This window comes from Lasiodiplodia theobromae (assembly GCF_012971845.1).
Source record: "Lasiodiplodia theobromae strain AM2As chromosome Unknown scaffold_15, whole genome shotgun sequence".
Taxonomy (NCBI): domain Eukaryota; kingdom Fungi; phylum Ascomycota; class Dothideomycetes; order Botryosphaeriales; family Botryosphaeriaceae; genus Lasiodiplodia; species Lasiodiplodia theobromae.
The window spans coordinates 600,106-622,219 of NW_023336355.1; the positions used below are offsets into that span (position 1 = coordinate 600,106).

A 22,114-nucleotide genomic window follows, 5' to 3' on the forward strand; every position below is an offset into this window, starting at 1 on the left:
GACCGCCGCTGCAGGTAACCCGCGAGACAAACCAGGATATGGTGCCTATTTTTACTGGGGATGTGTAATACGGGATTTCTCCAGGCGACGGCAGTGACCCCACATATAGCCAACAAAGTTGTGCGGGCCCCGGGCTCAAGTTTGGAACCCGTCGACCGTTGATCCCGCACATGCGCATGTGGCAGAAGGAACCAGCCAGGCCGGCCTCCCGAAGGACCGCGTCTGGCCCTTTTTTCACGCGCTATCGAGTGAACCCGTCTTTCGGTCCCACATTCCCGGAACCTCGCTCGCCAAGCTTTCCCTGCCTTCGCTTTCAGCCTCGACCGCCAGCCAATCAACTCGGCCCTTGAGACTCGCTTGCATTTGGCCCCCAAGGATTATATTTATACACGTACCATCTTAACTCCCTTAGCGCCAACGCTCGCGTCGACGTTGACACTCTTCTTCCTTCTCCAGTGAGCTCAAGGAAACGCTTCACTTGCTGGCTTTCTCAGTTTCACGCCTTTTCCTTTCGGTTTTCCAGAACCAACCAAGTCTTCCGTCATACACCTAAGTGGCATCAGCTGACCGAATCAAATCTTAACCATTGCAACGAGTTGTCAAACTGTAACCCCTCGGAGTAAATGTATATTGTACATCCAAGGCTTTGTAACCCCGGCCGTCAAGTTCTCTCCGTCCGAACCCGATATGGAAAGGCTCACGCGTGTGATGAACAGGGCGGCGTTTAGCGGCGCGCCTCATCACTCCACAGCCTGGTACCGAAAAGCCCATCTAGGCCCCAACCCATTCTGCACCAACCTGGTAACCGCTCCCCCGGCTTTTCACCTATCATTCTAAATCGTCACTACCACCACCACCACCCTCCTTCTTTTCCCCCTCCTCCTCCTCCGGTTTGTGCAAACAAAACACGAACCCCTCCGCGCCTCCCACGCCCACGCCCAAAAAAGTCCAACTCTTGACTCCAAACGGCTCCTCGTGCGCCTTCAAGATGGCGCCCAGCACGTCGAGCCTGCCCTCCTGCACGACGCAGATGGCGCCGCGCGGGCCGACGCTCAGCACCGTCAGCGCGCGGCAGGCGAGCGCGCGCTGCACCACCGTGAACCAGCCGGCCTCGTAGCGCGCAAACGCCCGCCGCCCCTGCGCCACGGCTTGCTCCTCGGCTCGGCGCGCCGCCGGGTCCGGGTTGTCGAGCGTGACGAGCGCGAGGTAGCGCGGGCCCTCGGCGTCGTGGAGCTCGATGGGCTCGGTGCGCGCGACGCCGAGGGGCGGGAGGCGAGGGTCCTGCTGGGACAGGGCCGGGAAGGGGTGGTAGCAGCCTGTCGTGCGGTCGTGTTTGGGTTTGGGGTGATGGCGGTGACGGCGGCGGTGGCGACGGCGGTGGTGGTTGGGGCTGGCTGCGGAGAATGGTGATGGCGGAGGCGACGTGATGGGTGATGCGGATGTTGCGGGAGAGGAAGAGGTGGACGAAGCGGAGGCAGTGGTGGATGATGGTGACAAACTCTTGCCCCGTCCCCATGTCAAGTACCGTCCGTCCAGCACGTCCTGCAGGTACTTGATCTCCTCCACCACATGCCGCAGGTCTTCCGGTGTCGCGCCGGCCCACCGCATCTGCATCTCTGTCTCGCGGAGTTGTGCGAGGTTCTGCTCGGTCTGGCGGCGGGCAGCGGGGTCAGGACCTTGTTGCCTTCTTCGTGCCCTTCTTCTTCCTCTCCGTCTCTCCACCGCATCTCCGCTGCCGTGGCCATTGTTTTCACCTCCTGCCTCCTCCACTAACCTTCCCCCAACAAGTCTATGCCGGTCTCCTCGTTCCAGCCTATCACCCCTCTGCTCTCCTTCCAACTCTGCGTCCATTAAAGCCTCCCTTAACGTCCTCAGAGCTTCCTGTGCCATCCCCAATGCCCCCCTCACCCCTTCTCTCCCACCGTCCGCCTCCGGAAAGGGACCAAACTGCAGCTTCTCGCGAAGATGGTTGACATACCGCTGTTGGCGAACAACCTCAGCAGATAATTCCTCAATATATTCTTGTCTGCGTCGGAGGTTCTCGCCAGGCCCGTCCTCCACAGGTGGCGCGGCGTGGCGGCGGCGGTGATGGTCGTTGTACACGTAGTCATCGTTCGCGTCGTCTTCAAGGTCCAAGTCGAAGATGAGTTGTTCCTCTTCCTCGTGGTTGGTATTTGCGTTGGCTTGGTATCCGCCGGGAGCTATTCCATGATGTCCTGGGTCTGCGGCTGGGGTAGGAGGTGCACGAGGCTGATTTCCGTGCTGCTGCTGCAAAAGTCGTTGGCCATGCTGATTGTTCTGGTAGTGCTGCTGCTGCTGCTGTCTTTGCTGATCGTGACCGTGTGCAAACACATCATCAAAGTTCAGATCACCAACGTCCTCTTCGCTCTCGCTCTCTGGTGGCGGCGTCGTGTCGTAGCGAGGTATGTACCTCCCCGAGCCGCGGAAGTTCATACCTGCGGTTGTCGTGCGAACTGGTTCCTCTTTTTGCTTTCAGTGGCGAGAACAGCGGCTTTTTGGTCGACCTATTGATGGTTCTGGTTGATATTGACGTTTCCGTTTGACTCTGGCGTGCCTTTTCGTGATTGTGTGCGTGCTTGCGTATGTCTCGGAGCGGAAGTAGTTCCAAATCTTGGGGCCAGCGAGTTGTGTGCGTGTGTGGCTTGAGACAAGTGCTGCCTTCGTCGTTGTTGGGTTAGGCAGCAGCAAGACGACGCTGAACTTCTTGCAAGAAGGCCTGAGAAGTTGTTGTGAAGAGCGACGTAGATATTGCTTCAACGGCAGCGGACCAATTTCTCGAAATGGAGAACAATAAACTACTTCGATGTCTCGCGTGACTCGATCGTGCGGGGTGCAAATGTTGCTGTAGACGGGGTGGAACGAAACAGAAAGAGCCTGCGGTCCAGATTTTCTGCCTAGACTGAGGCTGTGCACCGTGGTGTATGCCAGAAGTGTGCGTGTGAGTGCGTCGTGGTTGTCTCCTGCGGATCACGCCATCAAGGTAATTAGATTTTTTGCCCCCTCCTTTCTCCCTGACAAGGCTGAAAAGTTAAAAAATTTGAATGCGAATGCGAGAAGTGCATTTTGCAAACATGGAGGGAAAGAACCCCCTTTTGTAAGAGCAAGAGCGTGATTCCCGAATTGGGAAAGCAGATCAGTTCAAGAGTCTAGATCGGGCAGGTATCTCTCTGTTGGTCCCTCCCCGAATAACGCCGACATCCCGATGCACCCATACCGACAACAAAGAAACAGCAAAGCAATAATGACTTTTCCCACCCTTAACGTACAAGGCCTACCGGTTCCACATTCTCTCCACTTAGTCGTGTTGCGACATGTGCGTTGGCAGGTTCCATGAAGCGTAGTCAAGGTGCACGAACGCGCGGTCCACGGTCGGCACGCTCTCGAGCACGTACTGCAAGCTCTCGCCTAGATCGTGCGCATCTCTGATGTTGATGTTCTCGTCAACCACAATGTCAGCCTCAACGATCAACTTGTCGCCAGAGTGATAGGCCTGCAGGCCCTGGATCTGCTTGATCGTCTTGGCAAAACGCATCGACAGATAAAGTAGGATGTTGCGCTCGTCGGCGGAAGCGGCGCGACCAGTCAGGTTCTTGATGTGGTTTGCCGACGTCTCGGACCAGTTGATGATGACCCACAGAGAGAGCAGCACACCTCCCAGCGGGTCCATCCACCAGACTTGCGCGTAGTAGCCCACTATGAAGCATGTCAGTCCCCATGTGTGCACACATGACCATGTAAGACTCACCGAGAGGAAAGATGATACTGAAAAAGTTGAAGACAACGTCAGTCATGGCATCCTGAGCAAGAGCCTGCACGCTGGAATTCTTGATCATGCGGCACCAAAACCAGCAAAGACCCTTGATGACCACGGTGGCGGCCATGATAATCAGCGCTGACGTGGTCAACCGGACGACGGTCTGTTCATTGCCCATGAACCTCTGGAAACCCTCCAGCAGCACCTGGAAGAAGGCGGTAATCATAATCACAGAGAAAATCAGCACGCCAACGGGCTCCAGCTTGCTCCGTCCGATCGGGTACGAGTAACGGTCCTGGTGGGAGATGAGGCGAGTGGTGACCCACACGATGGCGGTACTCAAAAAGTCCAGCGCAGCGTCGACCAAGCTGGCAAGCACGGACAACGACGAGGTCAAGATCGTCACGACGATCTTCATGGCCAGCAGCACCGTGTTGGCAACCAGATTTACGTAGATGGCAATCGTCACGATCCTGTGCTGGCTGTCCATCTCCTCCTCGGGCTCGTACACAGGCATCCGCGATTGGTTTGCTTCCACGTCGTCGCTGATTCCGCCATAGCCATTGTGCTGTGCGCCTAGCAGTGGGGAAGTTTCCTCATCGGGCACCTTGTACAGGTTCTTGGGCGTGCGTTTGACCTTGCGGTTGCCAACGGCGTCAGATGAGTTGGTGCTGTCTTCTGAGGACTGCTGGCCGGCCAGGAAGGGGGAGTGGGGCGCGGTGCCGGACTCCTCGGAGATTGTCTCGGGGATGTTCACTGTGTTGTACTCCTGAATGAGGTTGTGGGGAAGCGACGAGTCAAGCAGGCGGTCGATGAAGGCATATTGCTGGATCAGCTCGTTGTTCCGCTCATAGTACTGGCGGCTGTCGGAAACGCGTTAGTGTGTAGAACGATGGCACGATGTCATATGATCGCGAACGGAAAGAATAAAAGGCTATCCGTCCCCCCGGAGCGCTTGGCGGCGGAAACGTACATCTTCTTCGGATATTTCTTCAGCTCCTCTTCCGACTTCCAGTATTGTTCCCTGGCCACGAAATCAGCCACAGCTCCCAACGACGCACGACGCGATCCCCTCACCATCTGTATCTCGGGTTGCTGTTTCCGATCAGGCGCTGGCTGCGCATTTGCGGCGTCAGAAGCACCGACGCGCCCCCAATGCTCGATCTGCGGTCGTCGGGATAGCCGGGGGTTGGCGGGACGCTCCCCTTAGCACCGCTGTCGGTGTACGCGTCTTCGCTGCGAACGCTGGGCGGGCGTTGGGCCTGGCCGCGAGAGCTCAAGGACTGTTGTAGCAGGGCGGGTAGGTGCTGACCACGCGTCGACATGACCGCGTCCTCCGAAAGCGGCAAAAAGTTCTTGAAGCTAGGAATGCGGCCATACTGGGGCGGCGACCCAACCGGCTGCTCCGTCATAGTGGCAAGGAATGCAGGCAAAGAAGACTGGCGGGAAGATTGAAGAGGGACGCTGAGGTTGGAGCGAGCTGAGGCGCGACGGCGATGCCTCGCTCTTTTAACAGTTTCTAAAAACCGCCAAGAGCAAGCTCTGGCCCCGAAGCTCTAAGGCCTGAGTCCGCGGGGGTTGGTTGGCGTCACTGCTCCACCACCACCAATCCCTGTCTCGCATTCCCACTCAAGCCTCAATTGCGCCCGGGCCCTCTGCACGTTGGCAGTCTGCCTTGCCAGATTCGCCTCCTGTTCAAGATGTTCACTTTCGGACCTGCAACCGGCTTAGACAAAGCCCCTTGGCCTGGAATCCCGTCCCGGGAAGCTCTTTCGGCCCCTCCCTCAACACGCGCTCCGAGCTCATCAGGGTCCGCTAGCATCTGGCCTAGCGAACCATCCCCAGCTTATAGTCCGAATACGGTATACTGATGAGCGAGCCTGATGCACACGCTAGGAAGTCGCGCAACAGCCGAAACTATTAGTGTCGTGCATCACCTCGCAGGCCGTGCAAAAGGTAGGAGAGCGAAACTCCGCAGTGGGACCTCAGGCACCCAAGGGACCATGTCTGCATCTGCATGGGCGCACCGTATCAACTGCTCGAGACGAGCGCTTGCAGCTTCCCCGCAGCACCGCTTTGTCTTTGCCCATCCGGGTGGCAGAGGGGTTTCGCAACTGTCTCAACGAGGAGGCGCAGCGATCCGGGAGTCGATCAAGCGTATCACTCCTCCAATCACCGCTTCATCTCCGTAGATCACCCTCTCCCCCATGGCTTGTTTATTTCAGCCGTCGTTTTTAATCTTAAACTGTACATTTGACCAAGCCACCGCTTGGCGTTGCTCATTTTCGGCAAGCAAATGCTACCTACAAACCGCTCTGCCAACGCTTTTCAATTCTCCACCAAGCTCGAGCATTCATGTTAATTTTGTGGTAAAGTACAAAAGGTCAGGCAAAGTGCGCCTGCAAAGAAAGTCTGCCCCCTCCGTTCCATTGTGTTTGATAAGGCGCTTAGCCGAGCACCATTCCCTTGAGGCCGGCAGTATCGCCTTCCTTGGCGGCGATCTCGAAGTAGCTGTAGATGATGCTGCAATACTGTCAGTAATTGAAACGAGGCCGGATCCATGGGGAACTTACGTGACGGCGAGCAGAATACCAGTACCAGAGCCAAGAGCACCGAGGAGGTCGCTGGCAACCGAGAGAGCACCAATGCAAGCACCACCGAAAGCGGCAGCTGTGGGGATGACACGCTTCAGCTCCTTGTACATGGACTGCTCACGGTGACCAGCCATAACGAGACCCTGCTCCTTGAGCTGCTTGGCAACGTCCCTGGGGGAAGAGCCGGAGACCTCGATCCACGTCTTCGAGAAGACAGCACAGGCGATGAGCATGTAGGTAATGTAGACGACGGTGTGGATCTGTCGGCGAAATTAGACTTGCAGGGCGAGCGCCTGATTAAAAATACGTACCGGGTCGAGGAGAGCCTCGGTGAAGTTCAGCGGGGGAGACATGTAGTACGCAATACCCGAGGCAGCGTAGAGCTGGGCGGAACCCTCACGCGGCTCCCAGACTCCGAGAAGACGGACGAGAAGGTTGTCGCTGAAACGAGAGTAGAGCATCTGCGAGATGAGGAAGATGTTGGAGCTCAGAGCAGACTGGAGCATGATGGGCTATGGAAAAGTCAGAAATGCACTGTTCGTCGTAATTCTTGCGCAATTGGGCCAAATCTTACCATGTTCGAGGTGTAGAAAAGGCGAACGGGGTAAGAGCCGCGCATGCCCCTCTGGCGAGAAGACTTGACGGGAATCTCAACACGGAAGCCCTGGAGGTAGATGACGGCGGCGAAAACGAGGACGGTGGCCATCAGGTTCATGATGTTGGGCAGGTTCTGGCGGTAGAAAGCCTCGCGCAGAGCAAGCTGCTTGTTGGGCCAGGTGATGAGCAGGTGGAAGAGCGCAATAACAGCGCCCTCGAACTCAGGGCCACGGCCAGTGTTGATGGTGGTAGGAGAGAAGGCCTTCCAGATGATCGACTCGCAAATGTTGGTCGCGATGAAGAGCGAAATACCACTGCCCAGACCATAGCCCTTCTGGAGGAGCTCGTCGAGCAGAATGACGATCAGACCAGCAACAACGAGCTGAACAACCAGCAGAACGCAGACGCCAGCACCAAGGTCGGAGGGCTGGCCGTAGAGACCGGTCAGGACGTAAACGCAGGCCTGGCCAAAGCTGAGAATGATGGCCAGGAGCTTCTGGGCGGTCTGGTAGAGCTCGCGATCGGTCTTGAGGTCGAGGTTGACATCAATGAGGTGGGTACCAGCCAGGAGCTGGAAGACCATGCCGGAGGAAATGATGGGTGTAATACCCAATTCCATAAGCGTTCCGCGATTGGACGCCAACATCATGCGCAGCCAATACAGCGGATCCGACGTGTCAGAGGACACAATGCCGTAAAGCGGCATCTGCGACATGACCAGGAAGATCAAGAGGGTCACACCCGTCCACATCAACCGCTGGTTGAAGGGTGTCTTGGTCTCCGGTGCCGCAACCCTGGCATCATTGTCAGTCCACAGCTCCCTTCTGCGCGGGCGCAGTATATCACATACTCTGGAAGCAGAGGCACGAAGGGCTTGATGAGGTCGAGGAACCGCACTGCGCATTGAGAAACATCGGTCAGCACGCGTGCATTCGAGTCAATGGCCAGCGCGGCGGGAATGCGAGCCGCGCGCAGGCAAAGGTTACTCACAGCCGCTCATCTTGACGGTTTCCCGGAGGGAGCAAGATTAGAAAGGAAGGGCTAATGAGCGAAGAAACAACGGCAAAGAAGCGCCGCGGGAGGAGGCCTGGTGATGGAACGCGGAGGAGGATAGGTGGTGGTCGGGAAGCGCGACACGGGCGTTTTGTGCGCTCTCCAGGCTGAGGCCAGATTGCCAGCTGGTCGTCAAGCGCGCGAACTTGGGGAGCGGCCGATCATTTACCGACGGGGCCACGCCCGCTTGGGTAGCGAAGCTCGGGCGCCCGCCAGGCAAGCGCGAAACATGTCCCGCCCGCCGACCATGCTGCCGACTTCCAGCCCGGACAAAGAGCTGGCTGCAGCATGAGCTGCCGCCTCGACTGCATCCCGCGACCGCACTCCACCCGCCGCTAAGCCCCGCCCACCATGTCCTCGCTGCCCCGCAACCCACGCCCAGGGGCCAACGGCTATGCGAACGGCTACTCCGCCTCCGCCGGCCGCTACGGCCAGCCCGACGACGACTACAGCAGCGTGCGAAGCTACGGCTCGGACAGGAGCCGCGACCGCCGCCCTGGAGGCTATGGCGGCTTCGATGACCAGCCCGACTACCAGGAGCGCCCCCGCGTCGCGCGCCCCACAAGTATCGAGCGGAGACGAGAAGTAAGGAGAAGCGGGGAGTTCAGCCGCCCTCGAAGCAGAAGCAGGCCGGACAATGCGCGCGGGGGAAATGCAAGCAAGCAGATCGAAGGTCAGTGGCCGTGCATGACACCTGGGAAGGCATACGCGTGGAGGATTGGAACACGCACGATTGGGCAGACATGGCGGGCATTGCATGTGTTACCCGGCGGTGCTGACCAGCTGGTTTGTAGATGTGTTGGACCACATACAGAAAGAATGGACATTCATGACGGACGAGAATTGCACCCCGGTCCAAGTCGCCCTCAAATTGCTCGACTCTAGCTCTCTCGGCCTCGCTGGCCGTCAGGAAGAGTTCATGGGCACCAGCGCCGACCTTCAAACCGCACTGAAAGCCATTGTCAACGAGCACCATCAGGGCTTCAACAGCTCTATCGGTACCTTCCACAAGATCCAGAACAGCTTGCAACAGTCTCAACAGCGTGTGCGAACGTTAAAAGAATCCTTGGTTTCTGCAAAGGACAATCTGTCAACCTCGAAGCCGGAGTTGAGGGCTTTCTCCGTCGCGTCGCAGAGCTATGATGAGATGCTGCAGATACTGGGCTCCATAGAGCAGCTCCAGCACGTTCCGGAGAGACTGGAGGTTCGGATATCCGAGAAGAGATTCCTCCCTGCGGTAGACGTTCTGCAGGATGCCCTAAGATTGATAAGGAAGTCAGAGATGGAAAACATCGGGGCTTTGGGGGATCTCCGCGTCTACTTGAGCAACCAGGAACACTCCATGTCGGATGTTCTCATCGAAGAACTTCACAACCACCTTTACCTTAAATCGCCCTACTGCGAGGACCGCTGGAAGGTCCATGCGCAAAACCAACCTAAAACCGGAGCAGATGGCACAACAGTCGGAATCGACTCTGGTCGCAAAGCTCTCTACCAGTTTTTGGACGGTCTGGATACCTCGGAAGCATTGGTGGACGACGCATCACGCAACCCAGAAGCCGACACGTTCCATTACATCCAAGTCATCCTAGAGGCGCTCAACAAAATGAGCCGCCTCGACATCGCGATAGAGTCAGTCATTCAACGTCTGCCTGTGGAACTCTTCAGGGTCGTTGAAAGGTCAAATACCGAAGTCGCCCAGAGACACCCAAGTTTGGTCCGTGGGTTCGCCAGCAAAGGAGGTGCAAAGACCAGCAGGTCTTACGAGAGTGACGAGACGCGTGCTACACTGCTGAACGACCTTCTTTGGACACTCTACGCCCGTTTTGAAGCCATCGCGGAGAGCCACCGCATAGTTCATGATGTCGTCGCGGGCATTGCGAAGAGAGATGGCTTGCGGGATGTTGGAATGTTGACCAGCACCTTCAGAGAGCTGTGGAAGCTGTATCAGAGTGAAGTAAGTAAACGGAAACTCGGCATGGCTATAGAGATATTAATCCAGATTCAGATGCGTTCCTTGCTCCATGATTACTTGTCTACGGATGGCGAATTGGCTTTCCGATCCGCTCAGGGGGGTGGATCCAACGACAGTCCCTTCCTGAGGACGCAAAGAGACAAGACTAGAGTAAGTCTCATATCGTCTTCAGCCATATACGTTACTAACATTGCCTTAGAAAATGTTCAAACTCTCCGACATGGATATCACGTCCACAACCTTCGCCTCGGAGAGGGACGATTTGGAACACATACTCAAATCTTCTGTTCCCGGTCTTGTGTCTGATTCAAAGCGCATTAGCGGAGTAACAACAAATTCCAACAATCAGGGGCAGGATGGCAGTGCCACTGGACACAAGCTCCTCGTGGAGCCCAGCGTTTTCAACATGGGAATATTGCTCCCTCCTTCGCTTGGGTTCCTCAACCGGTTGAAGGAAGTTGTACCTCCCGGATCTGACGTGGTCACAAGCACACTCACCTCATTCCTGGATGACTTCCTCGTCAATGTTTTCCATCCGCAGCTGGATGAGACTCTTATGGATCTGTGCGCACAGACGTTCATGGAAGCCGACACCTTCCAGGAAGATGCGCAATGGCAGCTGCATTCCAAGAAACCCATTTTCAAGGTCAGTACTTGCTAAAATATACTCTAACACGTAGCATACACCCTAACAACATTGCAGGGCACCACCAAATTCTTCTCCCTCATCACAGCCTTCTGCAAAATGCTTGATAACCTTCCCCACGACCAAGCCTTCAGCCAGCTCATCATCACTCAGATGGTGTCGTACTATGACAAGTGCTATGGCTGGTACAAAACGCTGGTGATCCGAGCCCAGGAGAAGAAGTTGAAGGCTTCGGCTGCTTTGAGAGAGAATCAAGATGTTTCAAAGAGCCTTGCAGCTCTGCTGGAAGCGGATGATACGAACCGAGAAGATCTCCTCAACGAATCAATGGAGCTTGTCATATCAACGTCGAACTACCAATCTCTCAAGGAGCCAGACCTGATCAACGATCGCAAGAACGTCGCGGCTTTGTGCCTTCTTTACACTAGCATGAAATGGCTGGCGAGCAAAGTGCAGAGCCTTCGCCATATCAGCGATCGCGCCACTGATTCGTCGCGACCCGATGGAGGTAGGCAACAGCACAGGCGGCGATGGACTAATGTAGGCTCAGTGGAGCCACGTGGTGATGGCAACCCTGTTTTCCTGCCCCTCAACCACGAAACTGCTGTGTATGTGTTCCCCCTTCACCAGCTTACAACGCGCATTCAAGCTGACTCCAAACAGTGCATTCGATGGCGTTGTCAACTCGTACCACGAGCTTGCCGCCATTATCCTGCAGACGCTGCATTTGGAGGTCCGATGCCATGTCATGTACCACGTCAACCAGCTCTTCCAAGGTTCATACCGCCTTGACCAGCTGTTCAATGAGCCCGATCCAGATGTCCTCAGATTGAATTCTGAGCTGAGTGAAATCGACGAGGAAATCAGCGGGCAGCTTATGACGCCGCAGCACGAGTAAGCCTATAAGATCCCCCCATAAATATGCAAGTCTTGCTGACAACTCCATAGTTACATCACCCATGGTTTGGGAGCTCTCGCCGATACCCTTCTGGTCAAGAACTCCAACAGAATAGGGCGAATGAACGATAACGGCTCCGGGCGTATGCAGCTGAATATCCTCGTCCTGCAGCAAAACCTTAAGAACATCGAACCCGGAGCGGTGCTGAACAAGGCAACCCAGTACTACACCATGTTCACGACCGGGCCAGAATCCATCGTAGCGGTGGCGAAGGGGTCTAAGGAAAACAAGTGCCCCTTCACCCATGACGAACTCAAGGTCCTCGTGGAGCTGCACTACAGCGAGGATTCGGCGAGCGAGCGAAGGGAAACGGCGATGAAGGCCAAGTCGGGCATGAACGACTATCTGCTGCAACTGAGCGAGCACATGTGGACTGAATAATGAATAATAGGGTCGTATAGGCGTCAACAGATGTGGTTATAGCGTCTGGGGTGTACTAGATATTGCGAATCAGCCATACTGTCGTTGGCAATAATGAAGTATATCAAAATTTGGAATTGCCGGATAATTTTAATTGACGGACTGAGGGATTTCTGGCCTGAATAATTTACTTTAGCGTTCCAAAAGTGCTGTTGAGTTGGTTTGGATAGTAAGGGGGCGCACGCGAAACACGGTCGCGCGTCTTCACATGCTCGCTGATCATTTGGGACTACATCATTGCACCAAAGCTTCACCCGAGTCACTCCAAGCGACACCAACAACCATGCCGCCGCAGAGCAGAGGCAATGGCCTTCCTACAGGCTTCCACTCGAAATCAACTCCCAATCTCCCGACGCTCAGCTCCCTCAATTCTGACCTAGCGCCTGCGCCAAATCCCCCGAGTGCCAAAACCGACGCGCCCAGCAACCCGCTTTCCCCAACCGACACGGCCACCTCCCCGTCAGAACCTGCCTCAGTAGAAGACAATCTCTCCACTGAAGACCTATTCACGTTCGACGACGCCTCAGGAACCAGCAGCGCCTCCGATGATGAGTTCGACTTCGACTTCGACCGCGACAGCTCCGACCTGCCCGGCGGTCGCAGCACCAGCACCGACGGCAACGAGAAGCCCCGGCGCCAGCTATACTCGCACGCATCGCGCTCACACTCAGCGCTACCGCATACGTCATCGGCGCTGTTCCCGCCCTTCTACAACCGGCCGCCCACGCCGCTGCCACCCAGCCCATCGCTGACGTCGCTACTACGACCATCATCCTTCTCGGCGCAGACGTCGCGGCCCACGACGCCCGACTCGTCCGATGTCGAGGGCATGACGCCCAGCGCGGGCAGCCGCCGCACCGCGAACACGTCGGCCTCGACGGCCACGAACACCACGACGACGGCGACAAATACCACCACCACGGGCGGCGGTGGCAATGGCGGTGGCGGCAGCGGCGGCGGCGGTACGAGCAGCAAGCGCGCTCCGAGCGCGACGTCGGGCGTGAGCGTGTCGGGCACGGGCGGTACGGGCACGCCGACGGGCAACAGCATGGCGACGGCGTTCGCGTCGGCGACGCTGGTGCCGCGCGCCAGCCCCAAGGTGCCGACGTACGAGTACTACGGCTTCTTCATCTACCTGGCGTCCAGCTTCGCGTTCCTGATGTACCTGCTGTGGGCGTACCTGCCCCGCCCGTTCCTGCACCAGCTCGGCATCTACTACTACCCGAACCGCTGGTGGGCGCTTGCCGTGCCGGCTTGGCTGGTCGTGCTGGTCATTTATATCTACGTGGCCCTCGCGAGCTATAATCTGGGGTATTTGACGCTGCCGATGGGGAGCAGTGAGAATGTTGTGGACGATGCGGCGCAGATTGCAACGCTGGATTCGAGGGGCAGGGTGGTGAGGAAAGGGAAGGATGGGAAGTTGGAGAAGGTGCCCGTGAGGAAGTCAAGTGGAAGGCATAGCAGAGACGGGTCGATGAAGGATTCAAAGGGCGTCGCAGGCTATGCGGTGGATCCGGGAACGAAAGTGGATTGGAAGGCCATCTGGGGTGAGAGTACCGATGCGGTCCTGGATGTGCCGGTTGGTGGTGTCTGTGAAATTCTGTATGGCGATGGGAGAGACACAGACGGCGAGGATGGTGAGGTAAATGGGTCGGTTAATGGGGCATTATGATCTGACGTGGGCATTCTCTTAATAGGTACGTGAGTAGCTCAACTCTGGTTTCTTGCAATGTGGATTTTGAATTATCCATCAGAATAAAGGGGACCGCAAAGGTTACGTAGGCGGGTAGCAATGCTACAATTAGCTACGAATAATTAACAGTCCCATCTCGGAGGACCCGAAGGCAAAGCCACAGAGGCTTTCGAGGGGGAAAAAAATAAGACATTGATGAGCGCATTCTCATATCAAGATATGATATTAACTGCCAACAGTCACTGCAGCATGTTCTCCATTCATAAAAGGCTCAGTAGCGTATAAATCTTTTGTCCGGAGCTTTCTATCCTGATTGGCTTGCGTCAGTCCCGGTGCTTGGACAAGCTCCATGCCCAAGACGGAAGGCGGAAGGTGGATGCTTACTGACATTTGTCTGCTCCGCGCCTTCCTTAGTCAAGAGTGAGCTCAAAGGCACCACCGCTTTCCAACTTCCGGGACGATCGTCAAAGATTCTCCATCTCATCATCCCATCACTCGCCAGCCTTCTTCCCCATTGTTATCAGCTACTCAGTTCCTACCTCTCGTGCAAATCAATATGCTACGTTCAAAACTCCTCAGCGCGTTAGCGATCTTTCAAGTCAGCTTCCTCAGGCCGGCACAGGCACGTCACCCACCTCTCGGAGGTCCCCCTGCGAATGCCACAGATCTCAAGATCATCCGCTCTCCTCAAGGCGCAGAGATACGGTTCAAGGAGCCGGGGATATGCGAGACTACACCTGGAGTAAAGTCTTACTCCGGATACATCTCTCTGAATGAGACGACGAACATGTTCTTTTGGTTTTTCGAGAGGCGAAAAGATCCCCATGACGCTCCATTCACACTGTGGCTCGCTGGTGAGTTTTAATCAACTCCATCGCCCGAGACCAGAAGCTGATCATCTGAGTTAACCAGGCGGACCGGGGGCTGATTCCATATCTTCAATCTTCCTGGGGAATGGCCCTTGCGACATCTCTGCAGACTTGACGGCTGAGCACAACCCATACTCCTGGAACGAAGTCTCTAACATGCTATATCTCTCCCAACCGATTGGTGTTGGCTTCTCGTATGCGAGTGCAGAGGAAGCATGTTTCAACAAAACCTCGGAAGAGTGGGACGACTGCACGGAGCCTAACGGAAGATACTACAAAGTCGATCCATATGCATATCCGACGTCTTATGCTGCTGCCGAATGCACGTGGCACATTTTGCAAGCATTCATGACGAACTTGCCACAGCTTGATCCCACCCTTTCCAACAAAGATGTGGACTTCCATCTTTGGACATCATCAGTCAGTTTTCAAGGTCTATTGTTTGGCCATGCTCACGTTCTGACAATATCTCAGTACGGCGGTCACTACGGCCCAGCTTTCTTTGACTACTTTTACGAACACAACCTCGCCATCAGTAACGGCACAGAAAATGGCACGCGAATGAACATGGGAACCCTCGGTATTCTCGGCGGCTCCATCGACCTCAAGATCCAGATGCCTTATTACAATATCTTCGCCAGCAACAACACCTACGGGATCAAAGTGAGCGAAATACCTTCCTCTGCATCACAGACCTTTCTTTTCCTCCATCACTGACTATCAGTCTTCTTCTTTGTAGGTCAACGACTCAGTCTACACCATGATGGAATTCATCTACGACATGCCCAACGGCTGCCGCAATGCCCTCGACCTGTGCGCCTCGCAAGACCACTCCACCTTCACCGGCAAGGTCGCGTGCGCCCACGCCTCCCTCAGCTGCTATGGGCTGATAGGTGCAATCCGCACGGCGCTATCCCGCAGCGAGTACGACATCCGCCGCCCACCACAGAACTCATCCACGCAGTCCTACTATGACGATTTCCTCAACCTCGCCGAAACGCAGGCCGCGCTCGGCGTGAGCATCAACTACACATCTCCGTTTTCCGACATTGTGTACATGGGCTTCTTGTTCTATGGCGACGCCGCGTACCCGACGTTCAAGACGGATTTGGAGGACCTTTTGCAAAAGGGCGTGAGAGTGGCGCTCTTTTATGGGGACGCGGACTATGTGGCCAATTGGATGGGCGGAGAGGCGGTTTCGTTGGCCTTGGATTTTGAGGGCCAGGGGGAATTCAGAAGCGCTGGTTACGCGCCGCTGGTCGTGGGCGGAAAGGAATACGGCGTGGTAAGGCAGTATGAGGATTTCAGCTTCGCGAGGATTGACGAGTGCGGGCATGGGATTCCAGCCGATCAGCCGAAGGCGAGCTTGGAGTTTTTCAGGAGAACTCTCGAGGGCTTGAGCGTCAGTGACGGATTGGTGAGGGTGGGGAAGAGCTATAAGACAAATGGAACGGCGAAGGCGACGCATACGGAGAGTTATGTGCCGCTGGCTACGGAGTAAATTCTTGCCGGGGGAGGAACCATTTCTTCTGGCAGTATTCCCCTATGTCTAACCTAGTCCTCCCACCTTTCTTTTTTCCTGACTTTTTTTTGTCGGTTTCCCTATGCTCTGTACCTCATATCGAAGCAAACTCAGGTTCTCTCTACGCTAGGCTGTTGTGAAAAAGTTCTCTCTTGAGCTGATGGCAATTCGCTCACTGCTCTCGTCACTCTTTCTTTTATCAGCCCATATGACTTTGCTGCATCAGCCAAGGCTTTGTAACATTCAGAACACTGTCCCCAACCAAGCCCGCGCAATATCAACTAGAAGAGAGGTGAGGTGGCATGTGCTGTTGGCTTTTCCAGAACAGGCCCCGGGACCTTAAAGCGAACGATTTCTGCACCAAAAATTTCTATAATGCCTTGCAGGCTTTCAGACTTCCGGCGCACATGCAGCTTACAGCATTTCGAGGCGGCGTGTTGTATCTCAATGATGCTCACAGTTGCAACCAAGCCTCGGCCAAGCTAAAATATGCATCCCCTACCGCCTTGTTATCACCCGCCAAAGCCTATCATAAGCAAAAAAAAAAGTTTTAAAGCATATCATAAAGTCATTGGGAAGGTCTAACTGAACTTCTGTCTGCAGGAGAGGAGAACACAGTTTGGCAATGTACTACAGCATCCATAGGACGCATCTTGGAGCCACCGGAATCTGAAGGGGGCTGATGACGGACCTGAATGCTAGTGGCAAATGGCTATGTTATTTGTGAAGGGGTGGTGGCTAAAGATCTGGGACAAGTTTCGCACTACGCTTAAAGCCTTGACTGACCTTGTAACGGTAGTAAAACAAGGAACACCAACAAGACACAAATAGTATCCAGAACAAATTGGTGAAAGGCTGATTCTTCTAAACTCCATGCTGTATTTAAATATCTCTGCCAGTTTGTGTCACGTGATTTTAGTCCTCATCAACCTATTTGTGTGCCTCGTTGAGAGATCATGGTGATTGAATATTGGTGGATTGTTAATATAGAGGGAGTCGTAACCAACCTCCGGGAGTCTCAGGTGCTGTTGGCGTAGGCCCTCGTACTTCCAGGAGTAGTTTGATTCGTTTAATTCAGATCATATTTGGCTGCTCGGGAATGTCCAAGCTGGGTTTGGTGAAGCAAGCCCTCCGCAGCCATTTATTTACAAGCATGCATCAGTAAGTCTAAGCGGATGTTAAAGTAAACAAGTGCACTCCAGAGTGCTCTGATTTGTCCATGTGAAGGTTCGTGTCAAGCCCCGGACTGTTCTGATTGGCTGTCTGATACCTCGCTTACCAAAGGGAGTCTGGGTGGGAAATTTCTTGCGGCCCCTTTAAGTGGACCCTCCTGCTCGACCCTCCTGAAACCTTCCTCGACGAAACGCATTAACAGAAGGGTCCATTCAACCTGTTTCACCGATCCACACGCTCTTAAAGCCCTCTTTCGCCATCTGTCTCCGAGGCCTTGCCGCATGCCTACGAGAGAGCGGCCAACGATAGCTTGAAGAGGGAGCGCACGGGCCTGGAACGGTCGGTACATAAACAAAACACGCGATGCTCCTCTCTCGAAAAAGTCCTGTGACGCAGTGGCTAGCGTGTCGTTCTTATACTCTTCCCAGCTTGGGAATTGTATGGCCATTGAGGTTATGCGAAAGTCGTGGGTTCGACCCCCACCAGGACTAGGACTTTATCTTTTTGCATTCTTTTTGGCTGCGGGTGGGGCGAAGTGTGTTGTGGCGTTGAATCAGGCTAAAGCGGGCAGCGTGCGGCAACGACTTCTCTATTTTGGTAATTGCAAAGGAAGTCGTTGCCGCATAGCGCCCACACTCTATTCCCTCGCTTGGACGTCAGCAACTTGGCGTCAGCACCTTGATGGCTGCTCAGCAATATTTTGAGGAGCCATTTCTCTTCACGTTTTGTACTTTTATCTTTAACAAACAGTCCATGTCCACTTCGTGAAAGAATCTCTGATTTTACTTTACTGAACAACGACACTACAGGTACTGTATTGAGTTTCCCAATTTCTCTGTGCTACTCGTTTGCAAGAACAAACCGGTACCTTGGCTTCCCCGCTTCGAAATCAACAACCGCCTGGTTCGCCTCCTTCATCGGCCGCACCTGGACCCACGGCTTAATCTTCCTCTCGGCCGCCAGCTGCAGCATCTCCTCGATCTCGTGCGGCGGACCAATGGCCGAGCCTCCAATCTTAATCTCCTTCATGATCAACGGGAACGCGTTGATGCCGGGCAGCGAGTCCTCCGGCGCGCCGACCTGGATGAAGGCGCCCCTGAACCTCAGCAGGCTCAAGTAGCCCATCAGCGGCATCTTCGGCGAGCTCACGGTCGACACGATCAGGTCGAGCGAGTTCACGTACGGGCTCTTGGTCGCCCAGTCCTCATCCTCATCCGTCGCGACGAAGCCCGTCGCGCCCATCGCCTCAGCATCCTTCCTCTTCGCGCCCGTCCGCGAGATGACGACGACCTCGTCCGCGCCCAGCGCCTTGGCGAACAGCACGCCGAAGTGGCCCAGGCCGCCGAGCCCGACGATGCCGACCTTCTTTCCGGGGCCACAGCCGTTGCGCTTGAGCGGGCTGTAGACGGTGACGCCGCCGCACAGCATGGGCGCGGCGTCGGCCGACGCGATGCCGTCGGGGATCTTGACGACGAAGTGGGCCGGGCAGCGGTGGCGCGTGGCGTAGCCGCCGTAGGCCTTGCTGCCGTCCGGGAAGGCCGCCGCGTACGTCGTCACCATCCCCGGGCAGTGGTTCTCGTTGCCGTCGGCGCAGAACTCGCACTCGGGCCGCAGGCACGACGAGCACTGCGCGCCCACGCCGACCCGGTCGCCCACCGCGATGCGTTTGCTGGCCGAAGAGCCGACTTGGACGGCCCGTCCGACGATTTCGTGCCCCACGACGCACGGGTACGGCGTCGCGCCCCAGCCCGACCGCAGCGTGTGCAGGTCCGAGCCGCAGATGCCGCAGTGGCTGATCTGGATGTCGACGTCGGTCGGCTCGAATGGCTTGGGCGTGAAGGATTGCCATTTCATGTTGCCCTCGGCCGCGCTGGGGTCGAGGCCGCACCAGCCTTCGAAAGTGTCGTTGGCGGACATGTTGTTTTTGAGATGGAGTGACTGGAAAATTGAAGAAGATGTGTTTTGAGGAGGTGTTTAAGAAGAAGTGATTGTTTTAGGTGGAGGACTGGGAAAGAACGCAGGTTGACTCTGGTGCGAGAGGGGTGGTGCTTTTAAAGACCAAAGGTAATGCATTAGGTGAAGGTCACTATTGCTAACTTCCAAGTTTCCGGTATCTCCTATCTGCGGGTGAACAGCGCCATGGCCCCGGACGAATATGCACGTTGGAGAAGAATGCAACGGTCCCAGATGTGTGGTCCCACTTATCCACCTCTCTAGCTCATGTTTTGCCAACGGATTTCCGGAGATAAACGGAGCATATGGACATTGACCTCTTGGCCGGCAGCTTCGGATCCACTTCTCCTCCCGGTTAAAACTATGACCCTGGTGTTAATTGCACCTCCAAAAGCAGTCATCAGCGAGTCCTTATGAAGCGACAACAAACGAGATGCAGCACTCTGTCGACCTCCCCTTCGCAACTACAGAAAGATTGTATACACTCTCGATGACGTGTATAACCAAGACTAGTCCCGTCCCGCTCTGAATCGTGCTTCAGTTTCGGCCGCGGGATATCTTCGGCACGTGCGAAACTGCTAGTATCAGGCTTTGAATCGGCCGATCACAGCTTGATACTTTTCAAAGATGGCGAGATCATGGAGTTGGCTCGTATGAGTCAGCCTTTCTTATTTACTTGCTGTGTAGGCGGTCAAGATGATTCCCCGAGAACTATATAGAACTTTCCACAAACACCCCGCAAATAGTCGAACTGATTCTCCACCATTGATCGAGGTAGTCGCGTTTTACAATCGTGAGCAAGGCCAGACAATTCCATCACCATCCAGAAGCCTTTTGATAAGCTGCGTAAGAACTATAGTGTTTTTTTTTTTTCAAGACGATGTAATCAACAATTGGTTTGATGAAAGCCGCTCGTATCGATCTCCCAACACTCACCCACTGACAGTGTACTTCTACTCTTTGCATTCTGGCCTACAAAGAGGAAGAAAGGGATCACAGTACCAAGAGCGCTCACTTTGCTGGTCTCTCATCGAGGCTTACAGTCTTTCTTTCCCCATTTCACATACTTTCATATTCGTCTTTTATTGGCTCACAGTCCTGGACTTTTTGGACTCTGGCTTCACAAACGCTCCAGGAAGTACTGAGAGCCATTTTTCAATCTCATTCCACAGGTCTTCGTAATAATAAATCTCAACCCCCGACAACACCACCTCCCCTTCAACGGATCTTGTGCCTCAATACGTATTACGACGCCGCCGCTTGACACGCTGCTGATACAGTAGCCTTAACACAACTGTGGAGGCTCCGGACTGCGCAATCTAATGTGCATCCGAACCCTTGTAGGAAGCACCAATGCTCCCGCTTCTGCTTGATTCTGTGAGGTTTATGACGATAATCACCCAAACTACCCGGCCGGAATTCCAAAAGTCAGCAGCACATCCACTTTCCATTGCCGCTCAGCGCCCCGACTCCTCACAAACACATTCAATCAAGAAAAGAAGAGAGAAAAAAAAAAGGAAGCACAACTCACAACAAAGCCCCCTCCCCCTGCATCCCCACCCTATCATAAGCCCTCACCTCATACGTCCCCATGACCAACTGCATATGCTCATCCCTCCTCCCCCTGCACTCTTCGATATCCTTCTCATCCGAGCCCACTCGCGCCACCTCGCCGACCGACGTGACGCCCCACCGCTTCTCCTTCTTCGGCTTCTTCTGCCGGCCCGCGGCCCAGAGCTCGTGCAGGCCTTCCGACTTCTTCCTGCGCCGCACCTCCAGCACCACCGTCTCGGCGCGGATGCTGCTCAGGACGAACGCCCCGCCGACCGCGCGCTCGATGGCCTCGGTGCCGGCTGCGAGGATGACGTCGGAGGCGGCGAGGAGCGCGTCGATGCGCTGGCGGGTTGAAGCGGGGGGAAGGTGGTGTTGGTGGTGGTGGCGGAGGAAGCGGGCTTGCAGGCTGTCGACGCGGTCGAGCAGCAGTGCGAACTCATTCAGCGCGGCGGCGAGCTCGATCAGGACGTCGCGCGTGCGGGGGCTGAGTTGGGAGAGGGACTTGAGGAGCGCGACGACTGCGGCGCTCGGGAAGGGTGTTTGCGGGGGACGGTCGTCGTCGTTGTTGTTGTTGTTGACCCAGTGGACTGATCGAGTGTCGGTGCTGCTGTACCGGCGGTGTCTGGGGCAGTGTCGATGCAAATGGGGGTGCTGCTGCTGGCTTGGATGAGATGGACGCAGGATACTCCGCCTGTAGGCCTGCGCGCTTCCGAACAGTGGAGTGCTTAGCTCTGTGCTCATCATGCTGATAACCATGCTGTCTGCCACTGTCTCGGAAGATGATCCGTAGTCTGCCATGATGGAGTCCGAATACGGACGGCGTTTCGGGTGTATCGTGACGTGCTCTTTTTGCGAATGATACGCGCCTGCTGGCTGGTATACCGAAGGCGTGTCCTCTTGTGGCCGTTTGACTTTGTCAATTGGCTTCCCATGCCGTGACAGAGTCTGCGGCGTTGAACGTCCGCTACGAAACCGAGTCCGGAACCTTTTTGCTCTATGCCGACTAGGCGGTTGTGGGCTGTCAACATTCGCCGTCATACGTGATTGAAACGATTGAAACGGCGGGGCGAGTAGTGCCTGGATTGCGGGTATTTTCCTCTGCTTTTTTGGAGCCTCATTGTTCCGGTTGGTGCGCAGCGTATACTCAATTCTCAGTTGCCAGAGCAGCTGATCTGCCTCCCGTATCGCCTCGTTAACATCCCGCAACGTCGTTTCCAGTAAGCGTAGAAGAACCACTCGTCGCAAGCGCTGTTTCTCGTTCGTACGATCGGCGAGAGGAAGTACGCAGCGTTGAGAATTTGGTACCGGAGGGTCTGGTTTAAGCGCTGACCA

At 55.4% G+C, this 22,114-nt stretch overlaps 8 protein-coding genes across 8 annotated transcripts; 3 read left to right on the top strand and 5 right to left on the bottom strand.

Annotated features, from left to right (window-relative positions):
- Positions 1 to 828: 828 nt before the first annotated feature.
- Positions 829 to 2,454, bottom strand: LTHEOB_5532 (uncharacterized protein; the record flags this gene model as incomplete). Its single annotated transcript, XM_035514688.1, has 1 exon — positions 829 to 2,454. The coding sequence occupies one exon, from the start codon at positions 2,452 to 2,454 to the stop codon at positions 829 to 831; it is 1,626 nt and encodes a 541-aa protein (XP_035373822.1).
- An 862-nt stretch (positions 2,455 to 3,316) lies between these two features.
- Positions 3,317 to 5,187, bottom strand: LTHEOB_5533 (Cation diffusion facilitator 10 Protein; the record flags this gene model as incomplete). The annotated part of the gene is made up of 4 exons (XM_035514689.1): positions 3,317 to 3,714; positions 3,767 to 4,638; positions 4,749 to 4,799; positions 4,853 to 5,187. 4 exons carry the CDS (start codon positions 5,185 to 5,187, stop codon positions 3,317 to 3,319), a joined length of 1,656 nt encoding a protein of 551 aa, XP_035373823.1.
- Positions 5,188 to 6,222: 1,035 nt separating this feature from the next.
- Positions 6,223 to 7,966, bottom strand: LTHEOB_5534 (Protein transport protein sec61 alpha protein; the record flags this gene model as incomplete). Its single annotated transcript, XM_035514690.1, has 6 exons — positions 6,223 to 6,298; positions 6,349 to 6,629; positions 6,681 to 6,881; positions 6,944 to 7,760; positions 7,817 to 7,862; positions 7,957 to 7,966. 6 exons carry the CDS (start codon positions 7,964 to 7,966, stop codon positions 6,223 to 6,225), a joined length of 1,431 nt encoding a protein of 476 aa, XP_035373824.1.
- A 404-nt stretch (positions 7,967 to 8,370) lies between these two features.
- LTHEOB_5535 (Exocyst complex component sec8) lies at positions 8,371 to 11,979 on the top strand (the record flags this gene model as incomplete). The annotated part of the gene is made up of 7 exons (XM_035514691.1): positions 8,371 to 8,692; positions 8,814 to 9,976; positions 10,028 to 10,144; positions 10,194 to 10,640; positions 10,698 to 11,248; positions 11,304 to 11,534; positions 11,589 to 11,979. 7 exons carry the CDS (start codon positions 8,371 to 8,373, stop codon positions 11,977 to 11,979), a joined length of 3,222 nt encoding a protein of 1,073 aa, XP_035373825.1.
- A 322-nt stretch (positions 11,980 to 12,301) lies between these two features.
- LTHEOB_5536 (PIG-P domain-containing protein) lies at positions 12,302 to 13,690 on the top strand (the record flags this gene model as incomplete). Its single annotated transcript, XM_035514692.1, has 1 exon — positions 12,302 to 13,690. One exon carries the CDS (start codon positions 12,302 to 12,304, stop codon positions 13,688 to 13,690), a length of 1,389 nt encoding a protein of 462 aa, XP_035373826.1.
- A 577-nt stretch (positions 13,691 to 14,267) lies between these two features.
- LTHEOB_5537 (Peptidase S10 serine carboxypeptidase) lies at positions 14,268 to 16,081 on the top strand (the record flags this gene model as incomplete). The annotated part of the gene is made up of 4 exons (XM_035514693.1): positions 14,268 to 14,565; positions 14,624 to 15,000; positions 15,055 to 15,243; positions 15,320 to 16,081. 4 exons carry the CDS (start codon positions 14,268 to 14,270, stop codon positions 16,079 to 16,081), a joined length of 1,626 nt encoding a protein of 541 aa, XP_035373827.1.
- A 2,034-nt stretch (positions 16,082 to 18,115) lies between these two features.
- Positions 18,116 to 19,192, bottom strand: LTHEOB_5538 (Zinc-binding alcohol protein; the record flags this gene model as incomplete). The annotated part of the gene is made up of 1 exon (XM_035514694.1): positions 18,116 to 19,192. The coding sequence occupies one exon, from the start codon at positions 19,190 to 19,192 to the stop codon at positions 18,116 to 18,118; it is 1,077 nt and encodes a 358-aa protein (XP_035373828.1).
- A 1,563-nt stretch (positions 19,193 to 20,755) lies between these two features.
- On the bottom strand, positions 20,756 to 21,580 carry LTHEOB_5539 (uncharacterized protein; the record flags this gene model as incomplete). The annotated part of the gene is made up of 1 exon (XM_035514695.1): positions 20,756 to 21,580. The coding sequence occupies one exon, from the start codon at positions 21,578 to 21,580 to the stop codon at positions 20,756 to 20,758; it is 825 nt and encodes a 274-aa protein (XP_035373829.1).
- Positions 21,581 to 22,114: the final 534 nt, after the last annotated feature.